General features: G+C 48.8%; 1 protein-coding gene across 1 annotated transcript; it reads right to left on the bottom strand.

Moving 5' to 3' along the window:
* Window positions 1–4117: 4117 nt before the first annotated feature.
* Window positions 4118–6678, bottom strand: LOC119291813. The gene is made up of 2 exons (XM_037570620.1): window positions 5755–6678; window positions 4118–4589 (listed from the first exon to the last, which is right to left on the bottom strand). Exons 1-2 carry the CDS (start codon window positions 6306–6308, stop codon window positions 4430–4432), a joined length of 714 nt encoding a protein of 237 aa, XP_037426517.1. The 5' UTR covers window positions 6309–6678; the 3' UTR covers window positions 4118–4429.
* Window positions 6679–11998: the final 5320 nt, after the last annotated feature.

The following is an 11998-nucleotide window of genomic DNA, read 5'->3' as shown; positions in this document are numbered from 1 at the left end:
GGGAGGGGGCGTGCGACCTGCCCTGGCCGGCCCTCCTCTTCTCCCTCATGGCCCATGTAGGACCAATAACCCCCCCGGGGGGGGGGGTTCCGGTACCCCCCGGTACTCCGGAAAAATCCCGGTTTCTCCCGGAACGATTCCGATATCCAAATATAGGCTTCCAATATATCAATCTTTATGTCTCGACCATTTAGAGACTCCTCGTCATGTCCTGGATCACATTCGGGACTCCGAACAACCTTCGGTACATCAAAATATATAAACTCATAATAAAACTTTCATCGTAACGTTAAGCGTGCGGACCTTACGGGTGCGAGAACTATGTAGACATGACCTAGAACTATTCTCGGTCAATAACCAATAGCGGAACCTGGATGCTCATATTGGCTCCTACATATTCTACGAAGATCTTTATCGGTCAAACAGCATAACAACATACGTTGTTCCCTTTGTCATCGGTATGTTACTTGCCCGAGATTCGATCGACGGTATCTAATACCTAGTTCAATCTCATTACCGGCAAGTCTCTTTACTCGTTACGTATTGCATCATTCCGTAACTAACTCATTAGCTACATTGTTTTCAAGGCTTATAGTGATGTGCATTACCGAGAGGGCCCAGAGATACCTCTCAAATAATCGGAGTGACAAAACCTAATTTCGAAATATGCCAACCCAACATGTACCTTTGGAGACACCTGTAGTACTCCTTTATAATCACCCAGTTATGTTGTGACGTTTGGTAGCACCCAAAGTGTTTCTCCGGTAAACGGGAGTTGCATAATCTCATAGTTACAGGAACATGTATAAGTCATGAAGAAAGCAATAGCAATATACTAAACGATCAAGTGCTAGGCTAACGGAATGGGTCATGTCAATCACATCATTCTCCTAATGATGTGATCCCATTAATCAAAGGACAACACATGTCTATGGTTAGGAAACATAACCATCTTTGATTAGTGAGCTAGTCAAGTAGAGGCATACTAGTGACGTTATGTTGGTCTATGTATTCACACATGTATTATGTTTCCGGTTAATACAATTCTAGCATGAATAATAAACATTTATCATGATATGAGGAAATAAATAATAACGTTATTATTGCCTCTAGGGCATATTTCCTTCAGCCAGAACAAGAACACGTCGCGAGTGAGGCCTCCGATTTTTTATTAATAGTAATTAATAATCACGGAATTATGAAACAAGGAAAGGATAATTCCTAATTTGAGAAATAGGAAGGACGCTAGGCATTACAACGTCCACATACGGACGCTAGTATAAACGAGTCCAGATTGGGACGCTAGCATCGATCACGGCCACCATTAGGTTGGGCCCCATCCGCAATCCAGCAGGTTTGGCCCATTATCGCCTCGGCCGCTGCCGCCGCCCTCCACCTCTTGTCCCCGCGACCACGTATCCACGGTCGCCGCCCTCCACCTCTCATCCCCGCGACCACCTATCCACGACCGCCTCCGCCCTCCACCTCATCTCTCGCCAAAGTCCTCACGGCTGCCTCCCTGTAATCCCCTCGTCCACCTCCTCACTGTCGAAGTAGGTTGCGCCACCACGGCGAGATTGGCGTAGTTGACGGCCCTTCTCTCTTCTCTCGAACGCGGTCACCACATCTGTTCCGTTCCTCGTCCGTGCATTCCATATGAAATAACATGCATATGTCCTGCCTTGTCAGCCCTTTTAACCAATAGCTTGTCCACCCATTCGGACCATCGGTTGCCTCCATCAACCAAATTGAGAGCAGTTCGCCTTCTTTCTACAAACCACTCTAAGCACTTTGAAAATGTCTCCTCCACAATTGCTGCCACCGGTAGCCTTCGGGAAAGCCTGAACACATTATTTAAGGACTCGGACCCATTGCTTGTCATGATCCCCCACTGGTAACCCCCATCCTTGCATTGAAATACTTTCTCAGGCTTCTCTTGCTCATTTTTGTCTTCCTGCAAATACTTACCGACCTTTCTAAGATATGTTATTGCATCATGACAAGTATGTTCAATAGATAACATGCCCTCCTCAAACCTACGAGGTTTCTTTTTCTTGACTGCCCACTTGAAAATTTTCAAAATGTTATCATCACAAAAAGCTTTGTATAGGTTCTCGGCGACATGTTGAGAGCAAAAACGATGCACACACTTGCCAGCACTTTCGTTCCACCCAAGGTGTGTCTGCTTAAACACCAATTTAATTGCTTTGTGGCAATCTGAAATCACACACATGAACTTGCCAACACCAATTACCTCCCTCCGCAACCATCTCATGAACCAACCCCAGTTCGTAGCGTCCTCTTTCTCAACAATGGCAAATGCAAGAGGTATTAACCTATTATTAGCATCATGTCCGCAGGCCATTATCAATCGGCCCTTGTATCTTCCTGATAGAAATGGTGCATCCACACTTATTACAGGTTGAAGATGGGGAACTGCTGCAATGCAAGGTCCAAATGCCCAAGCAACACATCGAAATTCTCTATGCCCTTCTAATGTCATGGGTTTTGATAGAAGAACATACTTTGTACCTGGATTTTTTACTCTAATAGCCTCAAGGAAGGGGATGAGAAGATTGTATGATCCTTCCCAGCTACCAAAAAGTTGTGCTATGGCCTTCTCCCTTCCACGCCACAACTTATTGTATGATGGTCTCACATTTCTGTAACGTTGTTTGACCAATGCCCGCACATTTTTTATACTCAACTCTAGGCCATCCTTGAGTGCTTCACGAATAACATCTGCAATTATAGAGGCCGATAACTGAGAATGGTTAGTTCTATTGCCGGTGCACGACAAGTATGAGAATAAGGATATTTCCTTACTTGCCAACATGAACCAATTTTTGTTGGTATTGCATACAACCTCCACATGCAACTGTCATCAATACACTCTGCTACAAGTTTAGATTGACTGCTTGTGCTATACTTCACTTCCAGGTTCATGTTTATGTGAAATTCACCAATCACAATTTTTAGGTGCTCTTTTGAATCCAAAATTTGCTGCTCTGACAATGGGCTTTGAAAGTGCTTCTTGCATCCAAAAAAACTTTCATTTGATGTCGTCTCTGTTAGTATAGATATGTCACCAGAGGCTCTCACACCATTCTGTCCACATGTACGCATGAATGGAAATGCATTAACATGATGCATAACTCTTGGTCGTGGATCTTCGTCTGAACTCTGGGTAGGTGCGGCATCAGAATCATCCATCGATTATGAACTCACGACTGAAAATTTGGTTTCTCACAAACCAGCCAATTAAGGACCGTAATTCAGGAATAACAATCAATTGGAGATTAAAGCAATGTAGATTTGATAGAGCAGTACAACAATTAACATGAACCAAGCACAAAATCAATTGGAGAATCCTAATGGCGAGCGGTTGATGAGACCATGTCGCTCCTGTGATGATCGGTGTTGCCGGCTGCCAGAGATTGCTTACCGTATGGCGAGGTCCAGGAGCAAAGATTGCGTCCGTATTAGGGTTTTAAACCTCACGTAACTTCTATCTGTCATTAGGAAAGACTCGGTTTAGTCGGATCTGATGGCTAGGCGAAGCACTTGACTGGACGCAGTCCCTAATAGCTTCCAGACCTGGACGCTATCCTCGATAGCATCCAGCTGTGGACGCCATTGTACTTTGCGTCCTTCCTATTTTTAAAATTTCCACCTGCCTGTCACTAGTTTCATAATTCCGTGATTATTAATTACTATTAATAAAAAAATCGGGTGAGGCCTTATCATAAGCAAGAAACATGGACGCCGTTGATGGTGAAATCCAGATGGGAGGGGCCACATATAGGCTGTAGATTGTAGATGCCATTGATGCTGAAATCCGGATGAAAGAGACCACATGCCTGAATACCACGGTGCAATTTGCGAAGGTGCTTGGAGTGGAGTACCTTATGAAACCAACTGTCGAGGACACGGAAAGGTTGATCGACAATAGGGCGGCAAGAGACAGGTACCGTTTAGATGCCATTGATGCTGAAATCCGTCCAACATATCGGCTGAGAATGGAGGATTGGGTGGTCCGGGCAGTGAGCAGGAAGTATAGGGAGGGTTTTAAGTGTTCGATCGTGCATGCTCAGACAAAGTTACGCACTGAACCAGGTAAATAAAAAACATGCCTCTCCGTTGCATTTGATCCTGCCCGGGAATGCCAAATCATCTTCGTTCTATACTATACAGGCAATTAGTTCCCGAGATACATGGAGTCCATGCTACTCCTACACCGCATTCATAGCACAAACTAAACAACCAGACAGTATTGCGTTGCGTGTGAAGTACAGTACGTATGTACAGAACCGCAGAAACATGCACATCCAAGATCCAAAAGTAGTTTGGTAGATCCGTCTTCTTTTTCTCCGAGGCAGATGCCGTTTAGAAGAGCTCACCATGGTTCACCTAAGGAAGATAAAGGTCTTCAGACTTTGTCCGCGGGAGCAGAGTGGTCCGCCGCCGCCAGCATCGCCGACAGCTCGCCGGACGTTGCGGAGGCCGGGTCTTGCCGCTGCCGGCTCGACTTGCGCCACCGCCGGTCCCACGGCAGCGGCCAGCACCTGACCGTGTCGCCGTCTCTCTCCCTGCACCACCACCAACGCCAGCAATGTTAGACTATGGATATATCGGTCTGCTTAGCATCGCACTGACTGTAATTAAGAAAGCAAACCATGATGGAAGTGCAGATTTTCTCGACGCAAAAGTAGATTTACGCTGGATTCGCGTATTAGATTTTCTTCCTTAGCACGATCAGATATTCTTCTAATTAAGCACTACTCTCTTAGATCCATAGTAAGGAGCTGTTCGGCAGTCCACCCGCTGCCTGGAATTTAAGGATCTGCGAAGTATCCGTTTGCTCGCTCCGTGGTTTTAAACTGAAACTCCGTCAGCTCCGGGAGCGGCCCCGTGGAGCGGAGGGACTCCGAACAGGCTCTAAGTGTCACGGTTTTAGTTAAGGGAGCAGTAATTAGAGTACTAATCAGATTGCACTGCGCAACACGACACCTGCAAGCTGCAAACTGCACCCGGCAGGCAGGTCACGCTCATGTGGTTGGCTGGCTGTGTCACCATCAGCTAGCGGTGCAAGTCACTTTCGAGTGGTTCTCTCTATCAGCTAGCGCCTAGCTCGTACTAGTATAGTGCACAGATGTATGGGTATGATCGATCGAGCTAACAAGCTAGCTGCAAACGCCTCACAGCTGCAGTTAATAGGATATAATTTTCAGTCGGTGAGCGGACAAATCAGCAGCACCGCATCGACTATGCAACATGACTGACGTGCCCAGCATCTATCTACCCATACATTCGCCTCGGAATTGTCGTGCGTGGCGACGTGCCGTGCCGGCCCTGATTTGGCCGGCAGGTAAGGCCAGCTAACTGCTCTGTTTCAGTCAACACTGAAACAGAGAGATTGATGCGTGCCTGATTGTTCGTTTGTTCCTACGCATGACCAGGTAGGTAGAGTATACACCACCGCGTCGATCCAGTGGTGATGATTATCCACAATTACTAGACAAACGAGAGCACGACGGAGGGATTTTGTGCGGGCCAACTTCTTAATTTAGTTATGAGAATTCGAGGTTGATATGGAGGGGTTTTGTGCCCGTGTTTGGGTGGATTTGTTCTTCCTGTCGTGCTCTCGTAATTTATCTGCAGTTCATCGGACCGGTCGGTCGATCGAGAATCCATGGCGTCGAAATGGAATAATGTTTAGGGAGTATATAGTCTGGTCAATGGATTAGTACGCACCTCTTGTTGCAGTCGTCGGGGGCGACGGCGCTGGCGGCCCGGCCGGAGTTGGAGAAGGAGGGCGTGCGGGCGGGGCGCGGCGCGGTGAAGCTGCGCGTGAAGGAGCGCGGCATGTAGAAGTTGAGCAGGACGCCGTCGCTGCTGCTGCGGAGGCCGCTCCCGCTGCCGCCATCCCCGCGCCGCCTCGCGGAGCCCCGCTTCTCCGTCGCCCTCGCCGGCTGCTGCGGCTCGGCCTGCCCGCTGGACGCGGACCGCTCGGCCAGACCCAAGGGGCTCGGGCTCGGGCTCGCCTCCTTCCTCTCGGCCGGTAGCGGCGCCACGCCCACACAGCCGTTGGCCCCGGCCGCGGCGGTCTTGTCGACGAGGTCGGTGAGGGAGAGCTCGTACTCGGCCTCGGGGAGGTCGCGCAGCATGCCGAGCATCTCCTCCCGCCTCCGCGCGATCTCCCGCGCCCTGGCCGACGCCCCGTCCGCCGCCACGGGGCTCATCCCCGGCACCCACAGCCTCGCCGCGCCCGGGAGCGGGGCCGCCCGCTCCGAGCCCGCCTGCAGCATGGCGCGAGAGGCCGAGCGAAGCAGTAGTGGGTGGGCGCGCGCGTCGTCGATTCGGCTACGAGGTTGATGCGACGGTGCAAGGAGGAGGATGGAGAAGTGGTTGTGGTGGTGGAGAGCGCGACGGCTGATTTGGTACTTGAGGAGGAGGCCGGGGAGGAGGAAAGGCGGTGCGCGTGATGGCGAGCGTATGGAGACGACGACGCGCGTACGCGTATGCACCTCCAGTCCGGGCCACGGGGGCGGGCTCGTGATCTGCCGATGGTGACCGCGGCGGATACGCTGGGATCTAGAAGGCGAAGGTGTCAGCTTTGCTACGTATGAGCTCTGGCCTGCTCGGTGAAAGCGAAAGCGTCCGAGTGCGGTGCGTGCCTTGGGTTGCAAGCATGGAAGTCTTTGCGCTCTAGAAGCAACGACGAGCAAAGTCCAAAAGCTATAGCCCCGGTCGGTCGGTCGGTCATGTGAGAAGAAGCTCCAACGGGGGTGCATCCACAGAAGCATCTGATGCGCGTCCTCTGGCCACACTGCACACAAGGAACAACAAACCGATCCCTCTTTTGGTTTATAGAAATTTTGTAGGAATTGTAAAGGACAGAAAATTTATCGGTTTTGCTAAACTTGATGTGCGTGAAATTTTTGTCCGCTTCGGTCGCTTTTTCCTTCTTCCGGAGTGAGCGGGATGGAAGGCCGGACCTCACCGGAGAAGAAGCAACCTCGTCGGAGAAGTGGCCCCACCATCTATCTTAGGGATGTGAGGGTACATATTCGTCGGAAAGCAGCAACCCCCGCTATCTATCTTAGGGGTGCGGGGTGCAGCCGGGATCGCCGGAGTTGTTCACCGGTGCGGGTCTTAGAGGGATGGCTGGGGCGGCGAGGCGGTGCGCGATACGGCCCGCTGACGGTGTGATACCGAGGGGTGGCTCACCCATGGGAGCCCCGCCTCAAGATTAACTAGGGGCCCACATGGCCCAGAGCAAAGGAAAAACCCTAGGAGGGCGCCGGGGACCTTCTTGCCCTCCAAGACAAGGGCGGCGGCGGAGGACATCGCATCTACCTCTTCGTAAACCCTAGACCTCCCCCGCTTATATAAAGGGAGGTCAGAAAACCCTCATGACCATCTGTTCTCAGATAGAAACTCTCGATATTAACCTTATACACCATTGCAATCCCTCACGCGAGGTATCCCTTCACCATGAATAATCAAAGCATACTAGTCGAAAAAGGGCCTAATGTGAAGCACATTAGTCCCGGTTTGTGGTTGAACCGGCACTAATGTTACCATTAGTGCCGGTTCCAACGGCTAGGCGGGCGGTGACCATTAGTACCGGTTCGTGGCGAACCTCTAGTCCCGGTTCATGCCACGAACCGGGACTAAAGAGGTGGTGGCAGGCTGCGGCCCCACCAAGACCTTTAGTCCCAGTTCGTGACACGGACTGGTAATAGTGATGCATCTTTAGTCCCGGTTTGTATAACCAACCGGGACTAAAGATCATCCTATATAAACCCTTCGTCCAGCCCGAGCTCTCTGTTCTTCCCCTTTCATTCTTTCCTCTCCTATGTTCTTCCACTCTTCCACGAGCTCATCACACATTTTGCCCAAATTTTGTCAAGATTTGAATGCCCCATCCATTCAAGTGATCACAAAGGTTAGCAACTTTATCCTTTCATCTCTCATTGCTAGATTAGCTCTTGCAATGTTCTATATAGTGATTAATTTGTGCGTTTTAGTAATTTGGGAGGAATTATATGTGGTAGTTTATTTGATTTATATGCAATTTGAGCTCAAAATAACTCTTAGTTTGCATATGTAGGTGTGGTTTACTTAGTGCCTTCCCGTCTCCGTCCTAACCACCATAGATCGCCCGCACCGTCCCGTCGCCAGCACCACCTTGTGCTGAGCCTCTTGTTCTTATCCTTTTTATATATAAAAAATCATGTTTTTGTGTGATTTAGATATATAGTTACTTGTATAATTATCTTACCCATACGTTGTTTGTTATACATAGTGCCATGGTTTTGATATCCGTCCCCGTCGGCCCTCGTCCGGTTTATGATTCGGATGTGGTATATTCTCTTTTATAACTATTTGTTGCATTTCGTGTTTATGAAAAATTATGCCCATCAAGTTGACATGGATATTTTTATATAGGAGATATGTGAACCGGAAATTCCAACAGACCCTATTGTCGAGAGGTTAAATTTAGTTGAAAATGAAAATGAGTATTTGAAAGAAAAATTGAAAAGAATTGAGGACGCGAAGATAGAATTGGAGTTGCATCTTGCCGATGTCGTCGATGATCACAAGATCAAGATGGAGAAAATGCGCTTGAATATTAGGAAGATTAGAAAATATGCCATTGATAGTGAGGCTTCGTATCATTATGTTGTTGGATCAATTGTTACATTAGTTGCCATCTTGATCGCATTTGTTGTTGCATTTAAATGTTTTAGCTAGAGAGTTTGTATGTTGTTTTATGAGAATAAATGTGTATGGAACTTTATGTATGAACTTGTATTAATTTGATCTTTTCGTGCTGTGTAATGAAGATGAGCCAGCAATGGATGTATGATGACCGATGCTCTCCCCAGTTCGTTAATGGCATGCATACTTTTCTGCTTGCGGCTGAGGCAAATAAGAGGGCAGATGGTTTTATGTCTTGTCCATGTGATGGCTGTAAGAATGATCAGAATTACTCTAAGTCAAAAACCATTCACGTCCACTTGTTTGAGTCTGGTTTCATGCCCCACTATAATGTTTGGACCAAGCACGGAGAAAGAGAGGTTATGATAAAAGACAATGAAGAAGAAGAGGACGACGACAGCTATCGTGGCTATGGGTTCCCTGAATACGATGGTACAACAATGGGGGAAGAAGCTGAGCCGACAATGCGGGAAGAAGCTGAGCCGACAATGCGGGAAGAAGCTGAAGAAGAGGCATCATATGAGCACACTGATGATCTAGGTCGGGCCATTGCCGATGCAAAGAGAAACTGCGCAAGTGAGAAGGAGAGGCTGAAATTGCAACGCATGTTAGAGGACCACAACAAATTGTTGTACCCAAATTGCGAAGCCGACAAGAAAATGCTTGGCACCACAGTGCAATTGCTGCAATGGAAGGTAGAGAATGGTGTATCTGACAAGGGATTTGGAAAGTTGTTGATAATGTTAAAGAAGATGCTTCCAAAGGACAACGAATTGCCCGAGAGTACGTACGAAGCAAAGAAGGCTGTTTGCCCTCTAGGATTAGAGGTGCAGAAGATACATGCATGCCCTAATGATTGCATCCTCTACCGCGATGAGTACAAGGATTTGAACGCGTGCCCGGTATGCGGTGCATTGCGCTATAAGACCAATCACGATGACCCTGGTGATGTCGAGGGCAAGTGCCCCAGGAAGAAGATTCCTGCCAAGGTGATGTTGTATGCTCCTATAATACTACGGTTGAAACGTTTGTTCCAAAACGAAGAGCATGCTATGTTGATGAGATGGCACGAGAAGACCGTAAGAAAGACGGGAAGTTGAGAGTACCCGCTGACGGGTCGCAGTGGAGAAAAATAGAGAGAAGGTACTGGGAGGTTAATGGGAGTCTTAAAGAAATATGTTCATAACCGTGCTAGGCCAGTAGGAAGCATCTCCAAGGGCCATGAAAATGAGGAGGTCATTGAGTTTTGTGTTGACTTTATTCCTGACTTTAAGCCGATTGGTGATCCTGAATCACGGCATAAGGGCAGACTGGATGGAAATGGCACGCTAGGACCAGATCAAATAATATGTATGGACGGACATTCTCTCACTGAAGCACACTACACAGTTCTACAAAATTCCGCCTTGGTGGCTCCGTATATGGAGGAACACAAGAATATTCTAAGCTCCAAATACCCGGAGCAGTCTGAAGACTGGATTACACGTGAACAAACGAGGACTTTTGCTGGTTGGTTACGGACACGTGCATGCATGATGACGCTATTCAAGATGACCTATACTTGCTGTCCCAGTTGCCATCTTCGAATATAATGACTTTCAAAGGGTACGAGATAAATGGGAATACATTTTACACGATCTCCCAAGATAAAAAGAGCACCAACCAAAATAGTGGTGTCCGCTTTGATGCAACAACTAATAGGGGAAAGGACACATATTATGGTTACATAGAGGAGATATGGGAACTTGACTATGGAAGTGATTTGAAGGTCCCTTTGTTTCGGTGCAAATGGGTCAATATGACAGGAGGCGGCGTAAAGGAAGACCCACAGTACGGAATGACAACAGTGGATCTCAATGATCTTGCATACGAGTGAGCCCACTCATGATCCTACAAGTCCGGCACCGCCGCGTGAGCCCATTGCTCCTCCAAGTCCGGCACCGCCGCGTGAGCCCACTCCTTCTCCTCCAAGTCCGACACCGCGTTAGCCCAGTCCTCCTCCTCCAAGTCGTCAGGCACTGCGTCAGTCATCTCCGCCGCCTAAGCAACAACGGAAGAGAGTCATCGCAGCTCCGGCGGCTAGCGGTATAAGTACAGGAGGCAAGAGATTCCAATATGGTCCAAGCCTCAAGCCTCTTCCTCGTCGGACTTACGACCTGACTGATGAGGAAAACAAAGCCGAAGTGCGAGCCCAATTGGATGCCCATTTTGGACCGAAACCGCCACCGCCGCCAAAGGAGATTGTACCTGAGCATATCATTGACCACTTTATTCATATGGCTAGAGCACCAGCTCCCCTGCATGTTGATTCTGACTATGAGCGCCAAATCAAGAAGTCATTTCAAGCACAGAAAAAGGAGTCGAGCTCGAGCTCAAGCAAAGGAGCTGCCAAAAAAGCGGAAAAACGGTTCCCCAGCTGGGAGAACAGGCGGTGCAATCAATCCCCCGCTCATTGTACCATCAACACATATGAGTAGCGACACTGATCTGCCGATAATAACCGACGCTCATAGAAGGATGGCTGAAGAGGCCGGTGTCACTGTGGAACAACTCCTAGAACTCGAGCCCAGTGATGGAGTCATGTACCTAGGGTAGGGTCACAGACCTGATCTAAGTACCCTACCCAAGGACACCCTTAGAAGAGGTCACCTTCCAGTCGACCAACGAGGGATTCACTCGACTGACTTGAAGGACTCGACCACGAAGACTCACTCGACTACCAGGAGGTCAAAAGGCACTCTGCACTGCAACAGCCTGTAGTTAAGTAGACTTTATGATAGTTAAGACACTTTATGTGGGACGTTACCAGTAACGCCCCGGACTAAATACACCTTAAACCCTCCATTACGTGGGCTGGCTGGGGTCCTGGCGCACTCTATATAAGCCACCCCCCTCCACAGGCAGAAGGGTTTGGCATCCTGTAATTCGTATACACATAATCCACTCGACCGCCTCCGGGCTCCGAGACGTAGGGCTTTTACTTCCTCCGAGAAGGGCCTGAACTCGTACATCTCTTGTGTTTACAACCTCTCCATAGCTAGGACCTTGCCTCTTCATACCTACCCCCACTCTACTGTCAGACTTAGAACCACGACAGTTGGCGCCCACCTTGGGGCGGGTGTTTTAGCGATTTTGTGGAGAAGTTGCGGTTCTTTCGAGTACTTTTATCATGATGACTGCTGGAGTTTTGGTTGAGGGTCGAGAGATCCGTCTCGGTGCTCTCACCTTCGTCGCCGACGACTCCGCCTGGCTCCAGGAGGCTCCACTCGAC

Source organism: Triticum dicoccoides, chromosome 4B (genome assembly GCF_002162155.2).
Source record: "Triticum dicoccoides isolate Atlit2015 ecotype Zavitan chromosome 4B, WEW_v2.0, whole genome shotgun sequence".
Lineage (NCBI taxonomy): Eukaryota > Viridiplantae > Streptophyta > Magnoliopsida > Poales > Poaceae > Triticum > Triticum dicoccoides.
The sequence above is the reverse complement of the archived record's forward strand: the minus strand, read 5'-3'. Positions and strand labels throughout refer to the sequence as shown.

Excerpts from the sequence above, each read along its gene's own strand:
- LOC119291813 (XM_037570620.1), bottom strand. The coding sequence starts at position 6,308 with ATGCTGCAGGCGGGCTCGGAGCGGGCGGCCCCGCTCCCGGGCGCGGCG. Across the intron at positions 4,590-5,754 it reads CCCGACGACTGCAACAAGAG|GGAGAGAGACGGCGACACGG; the intron begins GTGCGTACTAAT and ends GTGGTGGTGCAG.